The sequence below is a fragment of the Terrapene carolina genome, unplaced genomic scaffold (assembly GCF_002925995.2).
Source record: "Terrapene carolina triunguis isolate 2854851 unplaced genomic scaffold, T_m_triunguis-2.0 Scaffold88, whole genome shotgun sequence".
NCBI classification, from domain to species: domain Eukaryota; kingdom Metazoa; phylum Chordata; order Testudines; family Emydidae; genus Terrapene; species Terrapene triunguis.
This window is the reverse complement of record NW_020664439.1, coordinates 30551797-30575160: the sequence shown is the minus strand read 5'-3', so window position 1 is coordinate 30575160 and position 23364 is coordinate 30551797. Positions and strand designations below refer to the sequence as shown.

Sequence of the window (23364 nt, the reverse complement as noted above, 5' to 3'; positions counted from 1 at the left end):
GGCAGATGGCTGTGTTTCTTTGTTGCTTGAATAACATTTTGCGCTTTTATTCTGGGGGTGGGGGAATAGAACAGTCTTCTCACAATTACACATTCATTAAATACACTAGGATTTTTTGAGGTAAATTATACTGACAGTACCTTTTAAACTCCACAATTTCATTGCAAAAGCCATATTGAAGATAAAGTGAAGCAATGTTTGTTATCTCCTACCTTATGAATGTTTCCTTTATCAGGAATACCCGCCCAGGATGGCACATTGGAAAAACCAATCTTATTCTCAATCAGGCAGTAATCTGTTTTATTTCTTTAATTACTTTTATTGTAACCAATGAGATGGGCCACTCTGACAGAGAGAAAGTGGGATTGGTGAATTCTCCTCAAAGTAACTAGAATGACACTGAAATTTGAGGAAATGCAAATGTTGCCCGCAGGCTGGGACACTGCTCTTCACCTGGCCCTTTTCTGGCTGCTCTCCAGGCCCCTACTACCAGCCTACCGAGCATAAAGGATTCTCCTTGCCCAGCAATGCTTTTCGGTGATTTCAGAAGATGCTTGCACAATCCTTTATGCTACTCCAGACAGATAGGAATTTATGGCATGCTATTCACTACACCCCAGGGTCAGATGAGAAGAGCAGAAGGAAAAAAACACTTTGAGATTGTTCATGATGAGCAGTGTGACAGATGCAACGCCACTCCTCACTCAAGTCCCAGGTGAAAACCTGGCTGCATTGAAGTCAATGTGAATTTTATCATTCACTTCAGTGAGACCAGGATTTCACCCCCAGGATTTAACAGTCACTGAGATTTTCTAGTTAGGTATGTGTAGGGTTTTGCAAAGTAAGGGAATGGTCTTGTTTATCTTAACCCCACCATCTTTCAGTGTCTACAGGAAAGGTGAAGAAATAAACTGTAGAGTGTGTGTGGGTGTAAGAAAGCCAGTGAGAATAAGGCAAAAATCTCACATTTCCTAATGTGTTGGCAAGTCTGGGCTGGTGAAATGTGTCAGATTGACAGCTCTAGAGTATGAAGTACGCACCACAAAACAGGTGCGGCCCAGGCAGGTCTCTTTTCTAGTGTCCAGTGGCTAACCCAGGGGGCTACTGAAATCACGAAACCTGGTTTCTATTCCTGACATTCCCACAGACTGGTTGTATGACCTTGAGCATGTCACTTCACCTCTTTGTGCCTCAGTGTCCATAGACAGTCATTATACTTACCCTACTTTGTAAAGTTCTCTGAGATCTAGAGAGGAGAAGTGCTCTATAAATGCTAACCAAGTTACGTGCCTTTGCCCTTAGCAAGAGGGATCACCTCTAGGGATGGAATGGTAGTATAGTTTTCACACCTTGTCTCTTTCCTGTACATATACAAGCCAGAAATATATTTCCAACATCCAAATTGTTTAGAAGATCCATAGATAACTGTCATAAACAGGGCCTCTCACTCTATTGTAATATTAGGAAAGTGTCATTTACAGCAGAAGCCACTTAAATGTTAATATTTGCCAATTGTCATCATGTAGCAACTGCAAATATATTGTTACGTATATAGCGAAACGGTGTATCTCAGCTACCACTGTATACTCCCATTAGCAAACGGCAACTACTATAAATGCATTCACTTGAATACTTTTATGTTTGATTTTGGATAGATTCCAATTCCTGAAACTATTTGTTTTAGTGGAATTAGCTTGGATTTCTCATACAGTACTATCCTCAGAGGGGTTTTTAGATGGGGAGTTGTGAGTTGTTTTTGTTTCTTTTGGTTTGCTTTGCTTTTTGCCTTTAATCCCCTGAGCCTTCTGACTTTCATTCTGATAGAAGAAATTTCATGTGTTTCTTGGTATATGTTATGTTCCATCAGAATCATTTTACTTTGGAGCAGTTTGGAAAAATTTAATTTGTGTTTTTGTATTGGGATAAATTATTAGATACTTTTGGTCTAACTATGTATGGAAAATGTAATATACAATATATTCACTTTGGATTCCTTCTTGTACCCTCCTTAGTTTCCTCAGTTCTTATATTCACATATATTTCCACTTTCTCTCTATAACCAATTTTCATCTATTTTTAGCAAAGTCCACGATTCTAATATAATAATTTTCCTGCTTAAGACTCTTTCATGATTTTCTCCAATAACACTTGGCAAGCTGACAAATAAGAATACCAATTACAATAGCAATATATTTTATTGATTTAGGACCCAATTTCTCTATTGCAATAGGAACGGGATTGAATGTCAAGTCAATTGATTGTAAAAATATGTATTTTTGGTCATGTCAGAACTCACATTTCTCCTTTATCATCAACTTCCAGGGCTCGATCCTGCTCCCATTGTATTAGCTGAACATTTTGGCATTCACCTGGAATAGGTTTGGGCCATCAATATTTGCAGAGAAAATTAGTTTTGAATTGGTTTAAAGATGTTTAATTCCTTTTTGTTTTTCCTTCTCCAAACCCAAAACTGCCTTTATAAAGAGTGGTTTCCCTTTCCCTTAACACGAGGTCCATTTTGGTGCTCTCGTTGTTTTAAATTTTGGAAACTGCATAGTTCACCAATCATGTTTGTTCATTTTAAAAGGGAAGCTAAAGGTGGTGTCTCAGTGATATTATACAGCATTGTGCCTTTAAGTAAAGACAAGACAGACTTAGAGCAATGGAGGGTTCAATGTGACTAGGCCAGGAGACTTGATGTTGGAAACAAACTCTGGCAGCAAGAATTTTTAGTTTCTCAGCAATGCTTTTCAACTGAAAAAGTCAGACTGATAAGAGATGTAATTAACAGCCAGGATCCCAACGGTTATTGCTTGTCTCATGATGTTTAGATTGCATGTGATTCACTGTTTTTCATAAATACACAACTAAAGTTCATATAATTTTACATGCTAATTTTCGTATTTTATTTGAATGTTCTCACTTACCCTCATTGCCAAAGCCAAAAAGTCAGCTACTGATCAGGCACCTGTTCTGAAAATAAAATGGTGGCAGTGAAGAAAACCTCACCAGCATACAACAAATACAGGGCATGAAACACTGAATAATTGCCCTGTTCTATTCAGTCCCTCCTACGCAGCTGGTACTGGCCACACTCAGAAGACAGGATACTGGGCTAGATGGACCATTGATCTGACCAGTATAGCATTCTTATGCTCTTTTTACCCTTTGCAGCAGCTGATGCCTTTCATCATTGCTTCTAGCAAAGGAAATGAAGCAGCCAGAGCAACAAAGTCTTTCACAATTATTGTGCAAACCATGGGTCTAATTCTGTTATGTTTATTCACTCCGAGCATTACCAATCACTGGGGCAAATTGACCTTTCCCACATTAAAAATTGTGGGAGAATATTTTTTACAAGTAAATTCTCATGTGAATTCCCAAGTGAAGATTACTCCACATTGTCCCATCATACTGATCCCATGGGATCCATACAGAAGCCCTCATCCCCTGCTTCTGCCCCAGCTGTCCATTCCACAAACTTTCTGGCTGCATGGTTCTATTGGAGTCACTCTACACCAGGGCATAGTGGCTCCTGGGGATCCTCAGTGGGGCCATAGCCTTGAAATGTATTACCATAATCAGGTAAGATCTGCAGTACTGGCAGGGATGGCATGAGGATGTTCTGCCTACCCTCCAAGCCTGTGTGTGTATTAAAAATTATGTTAAAATTATAAGCTATCACTTTACATTTAGAAGAGGTTTCCTGGTCCTGCTTGCAGGCTAGGGAGCTCGGTAGGGAAGTGTGCAATCTGGGTTTTGTACAATCAGTCTGCAAAGAGCCAGCCTAGAGCAAGGCCAGTTTTATTATGGAAGTTGAGTTAGGGAGCAGCCTGTTTTGTCTCAATGTGTTGATGGTGATGGTGTTTTTTTCTTGTGTGTTAGGGTTCTGGATTCTAAGAAATAAATTAGTGTTATATTGCAACCTTCCAAAAAGTGTAGTTTATGTTAACAGCCTGCACCCTCCTTTCCCCAGTCCACACGGATAGGTCTCCAGGAGGTCTAGATGGTATGGTGCCAAAAAAGTGGCTGAGATCCACAACAGTGTGGAATGAGGTGATCTTCAATCTGGCCCACTGGTACAGCCCTGAAATAAAGAACTACTCAATATCAGTATGGGTGGTGGGATATTGTGTCTAAATTTTTATCTATAGCAATAGCTCTTTGGAATTTTGTCCAGAGAGCATAGCAGGTTAACAGAGGGTATGTCTATACAGCAAAGAAAATCCCGCAGCTGGCCCATGCCAGCCAACTCAAGCTCACGGGGCTCAGGCTACTGGGGTGTTTCATTGCTGTGTAGACTTCCGGGCTTGGGCTGGATCCCAGGCTCTAGGATCCTGCAGGGGTCCTCATCCTGGTGAAAACAAAACCAGAAATTAATTTCATGTAATGATTCAGCATTTACTGTGTTACAGTACATTCAAAATTCAGTTTGGCCACTGGACAAGAAAGAATGAGTTTGTTTCAGACCTTCTTAAAGTTAACAATCAATTCTCCTTTGATAAAAGCTGCTGGAACTGTAATCTTCCTCTATCTATTTGTAATTTAAACATTACCTTTTCTCTCCCCAACACTCACACTCTATGACTTTTAGCACTAAAAAAAGCTCAGCACGTTATTAAACATACCAGGCCATACTGATTCATCAGTTTTTCAGATGATGTCTGAAAATCTTTGATGTCAAAGAGGAGTTTTGCTGTAAAATCCACTATAACCCACTCTTAGCCCACACATCCTGACAATATCACAGAATAACCACTAGGAGCGACACTAAAAGTTAATGCTTACTAAACTGAAAATAGGACTAAGATCTTCAACCCAACAAGGTCAGTTCATTTTTAATAATATTGGTTTGTGTATCCATTAATCAGTCCCAATTCTGCATATTTTAAATTGAAATTCAAAATATTTAAAACCTGAAGAGACAAAGGAAGGGTGTATGTGAACTGCAGACAAGCTGCATCTTTTCATAGGGGATTAGGCCTTCATAAAGGGATATATTCTGTTCTCAGTAACACTGTTATAAATCCAGAATGACTCTGCTTAAGTGCTTTCGAAGGTAACTGATTTACACCGGTATAATAGAGCAAAATTTGGCCCAGAGTCTGCAACATTTTGCAATCTTTACATTCTACTTTTTTTGCTATTAAGTTTTTAGATTCTTGCTCTGCTTACGGACAGCAGTGAACAGGAAGAGGATTGACAACATACTATGGGCCCAATCCTGCCAACGCCCACATGCCTCCTGAGAGTTGCTGAGCACTCCCAACTTTCATGGAAGCCAACAGGCAGGAAGACCTCAGCCCCTGACAGAATGAGATACAATGGCACCTGGAAAGTTTGTAATTTCTTTTTAACATGTACATTTTAACATTTTTTAATTGCACTCTATTGTATTCTTCTGTATGGAAGGACCAAAAATAACAGGGAAACCAACAAAATTAGACTGTTTTGCCAAGTATTTCTCATTAACCACAATGATAAATTTCCTGGATTAAGGAAGAAAATTACTTGTCTTAATAGAGTCCCATTCTACAACTGGAAGCCAAATAAAATATAACAAATACAAAAAAATAATACAGTGTTGGTACAAAAAGGGTAATTTGCACTTGTAATTTGAAATGAAATTGTGTGCATTAGTTTAATCAACTGCATTACAATTACAATGAGTATTTGGGTCAAAACATTTAATTGTTTCTTGAATGCTACCAAAGTTACTCATGTATTTTAAATGTCTTGGAAAAGGCTAGGTTCAGCTGATGACTCATTTCTTTCTGCTTTCTTTAAAAAAAAAAAAAAAAAAAAAAAAAAACTACTTAGTTCAAATAACCTTACGGTGTCAGTGTCTAAAGGAAGACAGGAGTTATAATTGTTTCTATTGTTTAACAACTCAGCATTATAACGTCACATGTATAATAGTGTGACAGCAAGCCCTTTCAGAGCCTTTTATGTATTATTGTGAAGGGGCTGCACAGTACAATGGTCATAAGAGGTTGCTTTGTCTATTGCTGCACCAGTTCTGGTATAATAGAGCAGTTCTGTGAATTATCATGGACCAGATCTTTCAATCCTTATTCTTGCGAGTAGTCCCACTAATATCAATGGCTCAGATCAACCACCAACACCTGGATTTTGGATGGGCCCTGATCCTGGTCAGAGCATGCCCTACCAGATCAGACGCAAAAGGCAAGATATCTTCCCCTGGTTTGATGATCATGCTGGGGCTTAGGCAGATAGGCATCCAGATGCTTAGAGTGAGGCATTGTGTGCATGCCCGGAGGCAGAAACATAGGTGCTTAGGGAACTTTTACCACAAAAACATAGGCACCAAGTGAGTTCAGGCACCTACAGGATTATGCGCAGATGAGCATGGGTTTTGAAGATCTCAGCAGTGCCTAAATCCAGGGTTTAGGCACCTAAATTCCTTTGTGGATGTGGGTCAATGGGACTGCTTATATCAGTAGAAGATAGCAGCGTCAGGCCTACACTGGAGAACTCGTCACATCTGTTCAGTCAGGAGCTACACATCAGGAAACGGCTATCAAATTGGTTGTAATAAAATCCTTATGTTGGTTTCAAATCAGAACCCTTCAGAAGGAAAATAACTTATTCAACAGTGCAACTTTTTAAATCAAGATTATTGCCACTTACAATGCTACCTGTGTATTCACCAAAGCTACTCTTTCCTGGCTTCCAGTCTAATGCCATATTTATGCATGTAAAGGTTAGAGCATTATCTTTGCTACAAAGACAGCTTCAATCTCTTGTTGGTATTTGCTTAAATGACTTGAATGCTGTCTGTGTGGGAGCTGAAAGACTATTACTTGGTTCTGTGACAATTTCAGGTGCGTCGGTGAATGGGAGATTTTCTCAGTAAGTCGACTGCACATTACCAACAGGAACTGATATGATGCAAAACTCAGAATGTGTCTTTGTTTTCATGCTAAGCAGTAATTATTGAATTTTAGGCACAATTTGGAGAGCCCAGAGGCTGAGCATGTAAATTAATGTTTACCTTCACTTACATCACTTTCTTTATTAATATAATTTAGAATTCACATTTAACTGATATAAATGATGCATGCAGGCCATGAAATGCCTTAAAATATATACCCACAGACATTGCTAGCATCATGCATTTCCACAGGGATAAGCTGAGATTTGTAAAGCTGACTAGGAGATTTAGGCACACCATTCCTATTTAAATGAGTAGTAGTTTTGTGGCTAATCACCTATTCATCTTTGAAAAATCTCAACCTATGCATCTGTTTAATCACAAATATCCCAATAAAGAGTGCTTTGTGAAGGAAACTAAGGCTACCGCAAAACAAGAAACAAATAACTTTTTATTTTATCTAATATAAAAATAAATGTTTCTTTTTTTAGCTAGTTGTGTGTCTCAGTAAGAATCCAAGGCAGAACAAAATAATTCAAACTATTGTTTATTTGCACAGCTAAATAAAGATCAAATAATGTACACAAGGTTATGCCTAAGTAACATTAAGGGCCACTCTGCATTACTTCCAGCCCCTAAGAGTTTTTGGTGCATCAGGAAATCAGGATCAGGTTAAAAGATTGTGACAGACCAATAAAAGCAAGGAAACACAAACCTAAAGGCAAAATCAGCTCTTTGCAAGCCCTAATACGCAAGCTGTCCACCCCCCTTGACTTTCAGACAGGAAGAGAAAAAGAGGGACACCTAGCAATTCCCAATTCTCCCTCTCCCTCCACGGGTAGATTTTTTTTCAGGGGTGTTTGGGGATGGTTGAACTTGAATAAGGTTTTCTGGATGCTCTTTCTTCCACTACAACTTCACACCTAACTCCTGTTAGGAGACTCATGGGGGTAACTGATGCCTTTAGGGCTGAGAGGAAAGGGCAGGATGTATGTTGCTGCCTGAGGCAGGGAACATAACTATCGGGGCTATTCACAGTACTAACCACTATGCCGAGGAGGAGCTGTTTGCAAGATCAGGCCTATGAATGGCATTTTTGAAACAGATTAGAACAGTTCGAATATATTTGGTATTAATGCCAGCAGCCAGATCAATAAAGGAGACACAGAAGGTTCCTCTAGAAGTGGTTTCACTTCTACTTGTTCCCTAAATGTAAAAAATTAAATTGGAAAATTGCATTTACAGGCACAAAGAAACAAAAAAACTAGCACAAAAAATAGAAAAAAGGTGAATAACTGAACATGATAGAAAATAGGCCAGGATTTTTGTTAAAACGAATTAAACAACAAGGATGCTAAATGGACAAACATCAAGAAACAAGTAAATCCAGCAAGATAAAAAATTCAAAGGAAAATAGGCAAGGAGATGAAATAACAAAGAAAACAAAACAAAAAAAGATGTTGAAGGTAGAGCTGGGTGGTTAATTGTTTTCTGCAGAACATTTTGAAATATTTTCATTTTTTTCAAAATTTCCCACAAAAATGTATTCATTTTTTGACAGAAAACCCAATTTCAGTTTTCACAAACTGAAACATTTTCTGTTTTTTCTGCCTTCCCCCCACACACCTTTTTTTCCTTTTACACACCCTTTTCCAGAGGCAATGTCACAAAAATGTTTTCGCTTTTACATTGAAAAACTAAAACATTTTGACGGAAATGAAAATTTTCTGCTAAAATGTTTGATTAGAAAAACTACTCATTTAGACCAGCTCTCAGTGCACCCTTTCTCCCACTACTGTCCATATTATAGTATAGTATCTTTTAAGAATCTGATCCTAGATTCTGTGATTGTAAACATCTTGGGGCAGGGACCAGTGCTTTTAAATTTCTGCAAAATGCACAGGACACATTTTGGTGCTACATAAAGAATTCACAACAGTGATAATAATGCCATTGCTGAGGTAGAAGAAAAAGAAATTACACCCATTCATAGATTCCATAAACAGAATTTGAAGTTAAATGAAATAGAGTGAAATGTACAAATATGTAACATATTACAAACAAGAGCAATTTGTCTTTGTGATCTGAGTTGACACTGTCAATAATTGGCAGTTTATAATTACAGCATATGTGCCTTATCCTGCAGAGTGTTGGATGTCCCCTGATCCTATGTTTAAGTAGTGCAGGAACCACATCTACAGTATTTTATATGATTTTGAAATTTTCTAGTCAGGGAATACCAGAAAACCTGAAAATACAGAATCAGTGGTTTCATCAGCTATCAGGCCATTTTGAGATGCATTCAAAATCTGGAGCCAAACTTTATCATCTTCATTAAGATGAATAAATATAGATCCAGAAACCTGACACACATTATATGCAGCTTGTTTGACAGGTCTTACACTGGACATTTGTAGAATTCTTTTACCATTGTGGAAAAGTGCACCCCTCAGTGATTTGCTGGAAACACTCACGTGGTAACTGAAAGAGTAGATGCCTCCAGTGCTGGCTACAAACACACCTGATTCCACATTATATGCTTCATTTTCATTAAGGAAAATTTTATCAAATCTCACTGGAGACCCTGGTGGTGGGAAGCTGTTTCTTTTTTGAAGACCAACGGAGAAAGCTGTGATGTCACTTTCTTTGCAATCTCCCTTCTGTCCTTTTTCTCCTTTTCGTCCTGGAAGTCCAGATGGCCCATGTTTTCCAGGATGACCCATTTTTCCATAAACCCCAGAATCTCCTTTAAGACCTGGAGCCCCCCGGACTCCTGGTGGCCCTGCATATCCCTTTGGCCCCCTCTTACCTGTTTGCCCTCTTTCTCCTTCATGCCCCTTTTCTCCAGGACTCCCACTCGGTCCAATATCACCTTTTGGACCCGATTTTCCACACTCCCCTTTGTCTCCCTTAGGTCCTTGAGGACCTCTAGAACCAGTGCTTCCAGCATCACCTTTATTGCTGTTTGGACAGGAAGAAGACCGACCTTGTTCTCCTTTCTGACCAGGAGGCCCTGGTTTACCTAGATCACCTTTGGATCCTTGATTACCCTTTTCTCCCTTTAGTCCTTGTTGTCCAGTTTCTCCCAAAGGCTCTTGTACTCCTTTTTTCCCTGGGTTACCTACAAAGAAAACATTTGTATTTCAGATATTACCATCCTATATATGCTCTTTGTCAAGTGTGAAATGTCCCAAACAAACATAAAATTCCATATCAGAATGTTCACTTGACATTTTCATTTTATAATGGTCATTCAATACTGTGTGATTATAGAAAGCTAAGCTGTAAATTTCCTATGTGAAAAATTACCCATTTGATATATTTTACAATAGACAAATATTTAAAAGAATGAAAAGTCTTATCACCTCATGCTATTTGTCATTTGTACATTACCCCACCTTTAAAAAAAATACAAAAAAACCATTTTGTTAGATTAAGGACATAATTTTAAAAATATGTGTGTTTATGTTTTTAAAGGTTCTGAAGATGAAATTTAAATTATGTAATTTAGAGATGGGTCAAAGTTCAAATCTGGATCTAAACTTCTCCAAAATTTAAGTGCGCTGGATCCAGAGGTGTAGATTGGAGCCATCTCTAGTCTGATGTTAAGGTTTCATGCTATATAGTGAACTATAGCGTTTAGGAGTGGTCATCATGCCATCTCAAAAGAAGACATAGTAGTGGTGCTACTTGAAGAACTACACAATTAAAGATGGTCAGCCGCTCCATTCTGAAATCATTTGCAGGCTTTAATGACCTATATAGGATTTAAATCAAGGCTAAGGGGCCTGATCCTCTAAAGTAGGGGTCGGCAACCTTTCAGAAGTGGTGTGCCGAGTCTTCATTTATTCACTCTAATTTAAGGTTTCGCGTGCCAGTAATACATTTTAATGTTTTTAGAAGGTCTCTTTCTATAAGTCTATAATATATAACTAAACTATTGTTGTATATAAAGTAAATAAGGTTTTAAAAATGTTTAAGAAGCTTCATTTAAAATTAAATTAAAATGCAGCGCCCCCCCGGACAGGACCCGGGCAGTGTGAGTGCCACTGAAAATCAGCTCATGTGCCGCCTTTCGCCTGCATGCCATAGGTTGCCTACCCCTGCTCTAGAGGCTTACACACATTAGTAGCTTTAAACATTACCTATTCATGGGATGACACATATGAGTAAATGTTTGTAAATTTTTAGAGCCTGGACTTGCAAACATAGGCTCATCCTTGATTTTTCTTTTCAATACAACATTCGAAAAATTTGGTATATTGTGGTGACAAAAAAGTTACATTAAACAAGTTTTTTTAGAAACATTTTTTATTTAGAAAAGAAATTACTGTTCATGTGGAGTAATCTTTAAAAATAATTCCAAAGGGTTTCTTGTTGGCTGCAATAAGGATAAATCCTCTAATTTTTTATGCTATCGTAATTTGTTTATCAAGGGGAGAATAGAACCAGTACAAAAACTGCACTGATACAAAAGAATATGCCCAGATATTATCCTGTATTATGCCTAAAATTTTCTAAATTTGCTTAATGGTACCTTAGTTGCTCCTAAATGTGGATTTATTACACGTGTTAAAGTGTAATAGCTAGAAAGGTCCAAAAGCTACAATTTAGTAACTCCCTAAATGCTTGTTTACATGAAAGACTATAAACGCTTCATGATAGCCATTTCAGTCTATTGAATCAATAGCGCTAGTCTTGAAGAATCCCTAAATACATATTTAAAGTATCAGTAAATTGTGTTTATTTATACACCAGATAGCAATGATTCCAAATGAACCATTATGACTCATCATGCTGAATCTCATATACTTCTAGAAAGGTTTGCACTTTTCTTAGCTACCATTAACAATGCTAGATGTGCTATAAACTAACACATGCGCACATACATGTGATCAGTGACACCATGAGTTTTGACACAAAAAAGCCAGTGCAATCAGGATGGTCCTCAGCTTGTCCGAAGGTGTCTATTGCAGGTACAGCAAGAATAGCAAATTAGCACACAACACTGTGTGTGACATGTGATACAGTGGCTAGGCACAATAGGACAAGGCAGGTTTTGTTTTGTTTACATTCTGTAATTTCATGCACAGTCAGTGCATAACCAAGCACAGAATCCAGATTTGTAGTTGCTGAGCATGATACTGATGCATCTGCTTTTACCTAGGAAATAATTGAGCTCATTTGAAAAATGTAGCTGACAAAAGGCATTAAGTGATAAAATTACCTGGATCCCCTTTTTCACCCCGTTCTCCCTTTTGTCCTTCAGGCGCAGGACTGTCACAGAAGCACTGTTTTCCTGCTGCACTACTGTTTTCCTTTGATGTATTAATTGAGAAAGAAGCAAAGTGATCATCAAATACAATGCTTTCATTAGCACCAAGTAATGGGATTAAGATGGTATTGTTTTCCTCCTCTCTAAGATCAATTGTTACTGAAAAAGTGTTCTCAGTTTTTGTGTTGGTAAATACTTCTGAACTGACTGGTTGTTTAGGGCCAGTAGAAGTGGGCTTCAGCTCTTGAAGGTTAATGTTATTTTCCACTTCAACTGCCTCATTGTTAAAGAGAGAGGTTGCTGGGGGTGTTACAGCATGCTGGGAACTTACGTGAGTTCCAACATCTGCGACTGGATCAGTTTCATTTGTCCCCAGGTCTGGAACAGGGGGAACAGTAGATGCTTGTTTAGGATCTTCAGTTTCAGCAACACCATTGAGGGCATCCATTGTGAATAACTGGTTGGGAGCTAGACTGAAGATAGTTGTAGATGCTACAGGACACCAGACACTGCACAGCAGAGCCTGTGTCAGGAATGTAGAAATCATTCCGGCAATAGTCAGAAAGCACACTGTAAAATAAAAGTGACCAAATTATAGCCATGCTCTTATGAAAGACAGAGGTCTGAATAGACAACCATGAACACTCACATTAATAGGAACATAAAGTAATTAAAATGACAGACTGAGTGTATTTCAGTGAAGTAACTTGCACTCCTGAGTGCACTCCTGAGTCCTGCCATAGGCCCAGTTATGTAGGACTTCATTTAGGGGCATAAAGGCCAAAATTTACACGTTTCTTATGTATTACAAGAAGACAAAAAGAGGGGGGACTTCTCTTTCACACATGCGCACACGCACATGCACACGCACACGTGAAATGTGAAGGGGACAGCTCAGAGAGGGAGAGGGGAGGGAAAGTGCCAGTGTAGTGTAATGCTATATGTGGTGGTCTTCACACAGCACTGATCTACATGGCTAATACCCACAAAGGAAGGAAAGAGTGGCTTGAGACCACTGCTCCCCCCGATCCAGAAGCAGTGAATGTATCCAGGTAACATAAGGTGTCTTGGAGCTTCTTTCCAATTTGGGAGTTAGAATCTCTTCAGCTTCCTGGGAGCCTTTGTGGGTAGATTCGGAATGGGGCCCATAGACCGCAACAGGTAACCAAGTCTCAAAATAAAAATACTTAGCGTTTATAAACCATTTCCACTCAAAGATCTCAAAGTACTTCACAGACATTAACAAATTAAGCTTCACAACCCCTCCTGTGAGGTTGGTGTGGCAACTTTTATTAGCCCCATTTTACAGATGGGGAAACTAAGACAAGAAAAGCACAGAGAGGCAAAGCAACATGTCCCAGGTCACACAGCAAGCCATTGTCAGAACCATGGTTAGAACCCATGTCTCTGGAGACGCAGTCCCATGCTCTAACTGCTAGACCTGGCTGCCTCCAACAATTAATCCAATTTGCTTCCCCAAATTTCTATCTTCTTCTCTTCCCAGTGCTAAATGCAAGAGAAAACTATCTGGCAGATTTCACCAGAGAGGTTTTAAACTTGCAAAAACACAGACTTAATGAACTTCAAAGTACTGTATCTTTCTACAGTATATTTATCTGGAATCAGAAAACAAAATTAAGGATTTAAATTGAACACACTGAAGAAACTATGAGATTAAGGTTTTGGTTTAACCAGCAGTACAAGAGCAAAGGAAATTTTAGTTAAGCATTTAACAGCACTCTCAAATGAGCCTGTGGGTATTATTATGTATATCAATAAATAAATGTCTATCAGGGATGGTCTAGACAGTATTTGGTCCTGCCATGCGGGCAGGGGACTGGACTCGATGACCTCTCGAGGTCCCTTCCAGTCCTAGAATCTATGAATCTATGAAATAAGTACATTCTTCCAGAAAGGAGGGCTCAGACTACTATTTTGTTATTATCAAGATCAATATTATGGTACCAAAGTGTTTTTTTGACTTGCAATAATGATGAGGAGTGAGTCTTGTACACATACAACAAAAAGACAAAACAGCACTTAGGTTATATCTAAAACATTTTAGTTAACATGCTAGTACATTTTAAAACCCTGGTGTAGACACGGGACAAGTTGTTTTTTAACATGTGTTAGTTGGCAGAGATGAACCCTAGCAGTTGCACTGCCTACACTATGGTGTTAAACATGTTTTCTAACATGTTTTTAAAAGACCCCTTTTGGCCTAGCCCAGACACACCCTCAGGGGTTAACAATCCCAAGGCTTGAAAAATCCACTTGCCCCTGAAGACGGATGAATGTCAGCAACCTCCGCAGCATCTAAGCTCACACATTCAAACATTGTATTTCTAGCGCTTATGGCTTTGATTAAAGCCTTTTAAATATAAGGCATATGCACTAATCAGTCCATATGCAGTAAAAATTCCCACTGCAGCTAAGAGGATTAAGACAGAGCAGGATGAGTCCTTTCCTTGTGCACACATAGTTTCCGCCCCATTGATATTAATGGGAGCTCTTCACATGGATGAAGAGAAAATACAGATCGCATAACATATTGAATTGTAGAAAAAGAGTAGTAAAGATACACTATCAAATTCATTGCAAGCTTCTTACCTGAAAGAAAATCTGCAGATATATAGGCTTTTTCAGCATCCACAAAACTGAAAACTCGAACTGAATTAACAGACTTAAATACCAAAACAAAGAACAAAGACTATGTATACAGTACAATAATTAAAGACACACACGCAGGAAGATCAGTATTTCTTCATAATAAATAAGCATCTGTAGGAAAGGCTGCAAAAGGCAATGGTTTGTTCATCCTTGTGCCCTCATAATTAAATTTTTTTTCTTCACAATTTCTTTTTTGATGTATAAAATAATACCTCAGAACTCAACACCTATTATTATATCCAATAACTGTTATTTATGGGGATAATGGACAACCAGCCTCTACAGAAAAGCATATGGAAAATGCATTTAACTGTTGAAAGGAACAAAGGCCAAATCCTGAATCAGGCATAGGTTCCACAGAAAAGGTAGTAATTTTGCCTGAATAAGGACTTTAATAATTTGGACCAATGTTAGAAAGTAATTTATAAAAAAAACTCTAGAGCTTAAAGGGCCAGTTAGGTCAAATTTGGACAAGATACAGCTGTTATAAAAATAAGGTTTTAGATTAACAGAAATATTTCAATGATCTTAGAGTTTTATAATTCCAATAGAGACAGACACTGGGACAAATTGATTCTCAGCTGGTTAAACCAGCATGGCACCACAATTAGGCTGATTTATGCCAGCTAAGAATCTGACCGTGGTTTAAAAAATATTATTATTCATACCTATGTCTCTTAGCCTGCCCCAAGAGCAAACAGTTCGTTTCACCCACTGGGTAACACTATTACATGTAAGAGAAACTGAGGCACACATAGGATTCATAAAAATATTACAAAAATGCCCACTTCAATTCACCTCTATGATACAGACCTCCCCACTTCAGGCCCTATGGAGGACTCTGCACAATTCAGGGTGAGTGCTAGGGGAGGGAATGAGACTGGGTGAGCAGGGAAGGGAGTCATGGATGGGGCAGGGATGCAGATCATTCCCCATCTGACTGCAGAAATTAGACAAAAATGAACATAGAGACGAGGGCCATATTATCTTTTACCCTTTCAAGGGTCTCGGGAACAACTATTGGAAAGGGGTGCTCCTGGCAGCCTGGCTCCCATGCTGGCAGGGGGGTCTGTTGGAGCTAGAGCCATTGAGGAAGAACCAGAGATTCCACCAGGTTTGGGGTCAAGCCCTGCAGCCTTTTCCATGTGGTGGCAATCTGCTCCTGACTCCCTGCAGGGGACACTGGGGGAGAGCGGGATCTCTGTTAGGAGATCTTCACAGAGATTTAGTCCTTGTAGAAGGTGTTGTCCTGGCCCTTTAATCTTTAGTGGCAGTTTCCATCATAATACCATTTTAGACCATTGCAGACATTATCTGTTCCACTAGAGAGCAATGTTAAACCACCTAGTTTTCCTTTGTTCCACATTGTTGAAGGAAGCACCTGTGCATTAGCACAGACAACTATGCTGCACTCATTTGCTGTTAGCAACACTGTACCACAGAAGATATTTGCAACCAAGGTAAACAGTAGCCAGCAGCCTGTTCACCATTTGATTATATAGGGAATAAAAACACCATGAAGGTTTTTTCCTATCAAATAATAACAATTCAATGACAATTTATATTAACAAGCATTTGGTGTCCATTTGTGTTATATTACAGCACTGCATTTGAAAAGAAAAGAAAAGAAAAGAAAAGAAAAGAAAAGAAAACTTGTATTATTACCCCTAATTTTCTGGAGATGATGGAGTCTTTAACAAGCAGTGCATTATGAAGTTTTTAATAGTCTTTCATTTTTGTTTTTACTCCAAACTGAAAGAATATTTCTATCCTGACTGGCCTGTCTGTTGACTCACTGATTCTCACAAACACACAGTTTGCTTTAGGGGGCACACACCAGCATGGATGTGCACTATATCCTCCCAGATTTGTTGTCAGCTTCACAGATGAAGCTATTAGTGAATAGCTCCACTGGCTCCCTTCCTACTGGGGTGGCCCCCTACACTGTGGGTATTTCCAGGGGCAGGAGAAGGGTTATGACTGAATAAATTCCCCACCCCCATGTTCTTATGTGAGATTCATTAGATGGTGGAATAGTTCCAGTCCATTGCCTACCTATCCCTATGACAACAGGCACCCTTGTTACAGTCTCCACACAGAGGCCATGCAGTTTTGTTTTTGAAAGAAACTTATTCTACAAAATTCCTAAAATTAAAGGTTGATTTGACTTAAGTCACCCATAGTTCATGATGTCATCAAACTCGTTGAAATTAGAGACATAACATACAGCTACTTCATTATTACTATGTCCCTCAGGAGACAATTTTTTGTAGGATCCCAGTCATATTACTGTACTAGGTTTGTTTGTTTGAATAATAATAATACAAACAAACAAGGGAATATGATTCAAATGTCTCATCCCTTTTCAGATATAAAAATAAGGATCAATTTCCTCTACACTAAATTCTGAAATCACAAACAAGTTCTGTAAAGATTACAGCTTAATCGATACCGCCACATGATCCTGGGATGGAACATACAATACTTGTTTTTTAACTAGCAGTTAGTGTAATTCACAAATTTGTATGTACACCTATAACCTTTGCAATTCAGATCACTTCACAGGAAAAGGTGGAGCCATTTTCCTATATCTTTATTTAGATCCTTGATTATAAACCAATGCACTTATGTGACGAAATTATCAAATCTGAGTGAAGTCTCTATCAAGTACATTTAGAACAAGAAAGAACAAAAGAAAGAAAGAATGAACAAATGAACCCAGATAGGTTAAAATGTGAAGACATTCATGAAGGCAACTATAATATTGTATTTCTCAAGAATCAGGAAAAGGATAGATTAAAACTTTAATGACCCTGAAAAGGAAGATCAAAAATAAAATATCTTGAGAAAGTGATTTAATATAGTATAATCTCAGTCAATCCAATACAAGCTATAGTTTAGTGAGGAGTGGGTAAGACTAGAACCACAGAGAGCTAACATATCTCTGTTTATCATTGGACATAGGTTACATATGGTGTAATGAGTCAGTTGCAAGTGATGGTGTAAATTCATTTCAGTGGGAGAGTGAAGACAGTAAATAGGAACAAGTTTGTGAATTCTCCCTTCTTACCTCTCTCATCTCAAACCCTACCCCAAACTTTAAAGCATGGGTTTGTTTAGATTCCGATTTCTGCTAAATTTTACAAATTAAGGAAAGTATCTACATACAACTGTTATTGTACTTGGGTTATGTAAAGTTATTTTCATATATTTGGTTCCTAGAAAATCCCACAGGTGTGGATGGCTGCCAAGTTTTAAGAGATTTTGGATTTAAAATAGGCAATATTTACAAAAGGTAAACACCACGATTACTTACACAGCAGTGCCCTATTAATCAGTACAGGGCAGGTGTTGTTATTTAAGACTCTTTATTCCAATTTTGTTGACTAAGCCAAATATGATCAGTTTTCAGCTAATTATTACACACAGGAAAGAAGGTCTCTCTATCTCCATATCCCTGCCACTTTCTGCTAGGAAAGCCGGATTTTAATTAAAATTATGAGCCTATATCTTTACTAAGAAAGATACAGTGTCAAGGACTCAGTGCAGACATCAGTGCTGCCAACTTTCATGGTTTTATTATGAGTTTTGAGATATTTGGTGTTTTTCAGGAAACCACACCTCCTGGAGTCCTGTGACTCTCAGCTTTCATTGAAAAGGTAAGCTTCTAATCATCATATTGTAGAAAACGCTTAAAAAGTGAGCCCTAAAAGCTCAAACACAAGAAGGTAAATAAAATACCTCTAAATTTATTATTTTTAAAAATCTCATTATTTTTATGCTAAACTAATGATTTTGGGGGCCTGATTCATGATCTTTGAACACCTAGAGTTGGCAATACTTAGACATCCAGCAGCCTGATGTGAAGAGATAATAAACAATGTTTGTGGGTTTGATTACAGCAAGCTGTTTCCCCAGCCAGAGAAAGGAAGGAAAGCTCACAACATGATCAAGCCCTTTTTAAGTTTACTGACTACCACAAACACCACAAAATAGACAACTTAGCTGAAAGCACTGCTCATATTCTACAGAGGCTATACCTGCCTCAACCAGGTTGGGGGGATAGGGGATAAGGAAGGAGGACAAACTCTTCCACTGAGACCTCCTCATACCCAACTTCCTCTTCCTTAAAATACCCCATCCAGCCATACCAGGAGGCAGGGGATCCTTAACTCTTTCCTGGCTGTTGTGTCTACCTACCAATTAGCACTATGGGTCCAAACCATAACTTCGGGTCTGAACCACCACCAGATTTTGTGGATGTTCAAATTCAGACCCCCTAGACCCAGACCCTGACCCCTGTAATTTTTGAAGCTGGATCAAAACATGGAAGAGGCCTGATTTCTGGATGTGGCACAGATGCTACCCTAGATTACAGAAGTTTCTTGAAAGATGTCTCAGGAGATTTCAACCCATGATGAAATTGTAGGCTGAAATCTTACCAGTAGAATGAAAACATGAATTATCAGTCACAAAATCTTTGACTGTTTGGTACGACAAAGCTATTTTTCTCTGTTCAGCTAATGAACATGTATGTGTTTCTATATTCATTCCTTGAGATATAGAAATAACTCTCCTCTACCTAATGGAAAAGTGGCAATGCATTCTCACAGATGAACTTGTGATGACATGAAATACTAAATACAAGCTGAATTAATACATAGTAACTAGAAATATGTCCAAACAGTTCAGTGTTCTCCCACTATTAAAAAACAAAATCTATGAAAAGGCACTGTCCTGACATCAGTTTTCGTGTCCAGTCTATTTTGCCTCTTGTGGACAATTTCCTTTAGTCTACACACAATTCCCTAGGTTTTATCTGTCCAATAGATGGCAATGTTAGACTATCAGACATTGCCTCATTGTTCAAGTCAGCCTTGCCCTTCACTAGCAAAAGCTATTGTGCTACACTTATTAAAATGCTGTAATCATTATCTTTTTTAATACTGTGAAATCCAGGCTACTAACTGTTTTATGAGACAGTGGCTTTATAGATCTATACAAGACCAGATTTCATTCAGCATGGATTCTTGTCCTGCTCATTCCCAGAACCATGTTGATAGGAAGTGATGTGGTTTCCCTTGCAGTTCATTTTTTTAAAGCATAATGATAGATATGACAACCTTGAAATGAAATAAGGAAATGGGAATATTTTCCTTTCTCTATGCCACCCACTTCGGATGAAAAACAAGAGTATGACTCGTTATAAAGCAAGATTGTTAGTCAACTTAAACCCAATTTATGTTAACAACGTTGGTTAGTAAGCATATTTTTTATGCCACAACCGTAAAACCTTAATTGCAACTATAACATCCTGACACAATAGCATCTGTGTGTAGTGCTAAGGACTTGCCGGAAGTTTGGGTAAGTTTTGTTGGTAAAAACAATGAGATGATACATTTCATATAAAGTAAAGTATCTATAAATGTTTAAAATATTGTAAAGCATAGTGATATGGGAAGGAAATTGCCTGATAGAGTGGCATGCAATTTAGGTCTGGGCTAAAGCCCATTGAAGTCAGTGGCAAGACTCACACTGACGACAATGGGCTTTAGATCAGGTCCTTAGTGATGGTGCAAGTTATAAAATCAACAGTACTGGAAAGAGAAGTTCTCTGATTATCTTCAGACAAAGGATAGTATGGGCAGTAATTATGTGACATCAAGGCTCAATTACATTCCCCGCTCTTCCAGAGGTGAGAAAGTATAAAGGATGAACAGTTTGTTTGGTTGTTGGCCTCTCCCAAAACTTCCAGACAAGCAGGATATTTTATGAAGTGGCAATGATTACTGGAGTGGAACAGAGTCAGTACCCCTGGAATTGATTTCTACCTCTACCACTGACTTGCTGTGTGACCTCAAGAGTAGTATAAGGGGCCTACCATCAATCAAACTAGTCCCCACCCCTGGGGGTATTACTTCTGGGGTCTAGAAGGACACATGACCGGAAGCAAAGGCTATCATGTGACCCCTTTAAGAACTCCTCCCACTGCCCTCTATCAATGAGGATGGGTTTCAGCCACAGAGGACCTCCTCGAGAGGAGATTTTTGTTGCCCTTTTCTGAACCTTTTCCAATTCCAATATATCTTTTTTGAGATGGGGCAACCACATCTGCACACAGTATTCAAGATGTGGGCATACCATGGATTTATATCGAGGCAACATGATATTTTCTGTCCTATTATCTATCCCTTTCTTAATTATTCCCAGCATTCTGTTCGCTTTTTTGACTGCCGCTGTACATTGAGTGGATGTTTTCAGAGAACTATCCACAATGATTCCAAGATCTCTTTCTTGAGTGGTAACAGCTCATTTAGACCCCATCATTTTATATGTATAGTTGAGATTATGCTTTCCAATGTGCATTACTTTGCATTTATCAACATTAAATTTCATCTGACATTTTGTTGCCCAGTCACCCAGTTTTGTGAGATCCTTTTGTAGCTCTTCGCAGTCTGCCTGGGACTTAACTATCTTTAGTAATTTTGTATCACCTGCAAATTTTGCCACCTCACTGTTTACCTCTTTTTCCAGATCATTTATGGTTGTGAATAAAAAACCAAGGACTGAAAGCTCCTGTGATGCTGGGGTATCTCCTTATGAAATATCTGAAAATTATTACGAACCATTCTCCCAACACAATAAGCTCAGCACAGCTCTTCGGTATTCTAAGAAGATTTTGGAAAATTATGACGCTTCGTTCAGAAAGCTGATGGGCGCTGTATCCTCAGGAGTTCTTAAAAAACAGAATTCTAAAAAGCTTTGGGGAAAATATGATGCTTTGTAAAGGGGGGACAGCATTTGGGGGATAAATGGATGGGTGCCCAAAAGTTACGGGCCAGGGTCACTGTAAAAAATTTTTAAAAGGCTAAAGAGGTGATAAGGAGAAAACAAACAAAAGAGATGCCCCCTATTGGAGGCTCTCAAACTGGTGTGTCTGAGAATGGGGAGGCGGAATCTGACATTCAAGGTGGTGGTGACTCTCACACAGAGTCTGATTTAGAAAATTCCCCAGAAGGCTCTCTAGACGGGTCCCTGTCTACTCCTGATGATCCTCGCCATGGCCCCTCGGCATCTGACTCTCAAATAGCATCTCACATAGAAAACGCAGCTGATAGTCCCATAGAGGAACCTCCAAGTAACCCTGAAAATGCAGATGCAGACCCCCAAACAGATGTGTATATGGAGCGAGTGAGAAGTTGGCAATGGGAATTACCTAGATTTGGGGGTTCGGTGTATTGTGAGGAATTTCGTTTTGTCAATCTTGAGCGAATAAATTCAGCTCAGCAAGTCGTTGAAGCCATACACAGAGGAATACAGTTAGTTCTCTATGACCTTAACAGTAGGGTAGCCCCTGACGATTACATTCAGTTACGTTTAGAGAGCCATAATTTAACCAACCCTTTGTTTTTGGTAAGAACTAGGGATGAGCTGTCTGCTGAAGACTTCTTAAATCAGAACTCAAAGCTGTTACAGAGTAATAGAGAGATGCATGTCGATGGGACGTTGCGCCTTGTTGTGACAGTTGTAAAAACCATGGGTGGGGGTGGCAGTAGATTTAAATTCTATCCTCAATAGTCAAAATCATCCATAAAAAGAGACAGTGTTTAGTAGACCTGACTTACACCGGTACCAATCTGTGTTTCGTGGGTGGGCTCTTGGCCGTCATGGCCAACTGTAAACCCACAGATGCGGAGTTCTTAGACAGGGAGAGAAAGTTGCATGAGAAACTGGGGTGGTCAGATAAGATTGTGCTCATTTTTCTCCAGTTTCTCTCCACTTCTGTTTTCCTCCTCCTCTCCCCTTCATTTTCACTCCCTATGGCAGATCAGCACTACAGAGGCCTATGCTATTTCCTTCTCCTCCCCTGGGTCTGCGCTATAGTCCAGGACTAGATCTTTCAAACTATCAAAGTTGATCTTTTCACAGTTTGCTAGGTTCAGGGTAATCTCTTTGACTTTCATACAGGTCTTTCCTCCCGACAGCTTGTACCCGTATGTTTTCGGGCCGGCTGACACAAACTCGGTGATGTGTTGATCTGGCGGGATCTTGCTTGTGAGGTCCCCTAAATAATCCCCCAGAGGGGGATTCCAGTCACCCTCCTTTTTCACAAATATCACCAAGTCAGTGTCGTGGAACAGGCACCGCTCTTGCAGCCTGTGGTGGGGCGGCTGCCCCAACCCCACGTTAGAGGGAGCTGCAGCAGGCCAGTGGGCCTGCGCAGACGAACAGCCAGTAGGAAAAGGGCTTATTGGGAGCCATTCAGGGCCCAGATTGGAGACAGCTAATCAGGGCCAGGCTCAGCCCTATAAAAAGGCTGCTGAGGGAGGGAGCAGGCAGTCTGTCCCAGGCCTTTGACAGGGGAAGGTCTGTCTCCAGATCTGGGAGACTAGCACCTGGACAGCGAAGTGCTGGCCAGGCTCGGGGAGCAAAATGGAGCTCTAGCCCGTAGCCTGCCAGGCTGCTGGCCCTGAAGGGAAGGGCCTAGCGGGTGCAAGGGGCTGTAGGGGAAGCGGCCCAGGGA

The 23364-nt window shown here is 39.4% G+C and overlaps 1 protein-coding gene across 1 annotated transcript in view; it reads right to left on the bottom strand.

The window, feature by feature from the left end:
* The window catches only part of OTOL1 (otolin 1), a 35279-nt gene extending 12770 nt beyond the window's left edge, over nucleotides 1–22509 (bottom strand). The window contains exons 1-5 of the mRNA XM_026649919.1: nucleotides 22474–22509; nucleotides 14781–14853; nucleotides 12502–12740; nucleotides 12123–12213; nucleotides 9882–10016 (exon numbers count right to left, since the gene is read on the bottom strand). Coding sequence (XP_026505704.1) covers nucleotides 9882–10016; nucleotides 12123–12213; nucleotides 12502–12740; nucleotides 14781–14853; nucleotides 22474–22509 — 574 coding nt within the window. The remainder of the gene's footprint in view (nucleotides 1–9881; nucleotides 10017–12122; nucleotides 12214–12501; nucleotides 12741–14780; nucleotides 14854–22473) is intronic.
* Nucleotides 22510–23364: the final 855 nt, after the last annotated feature.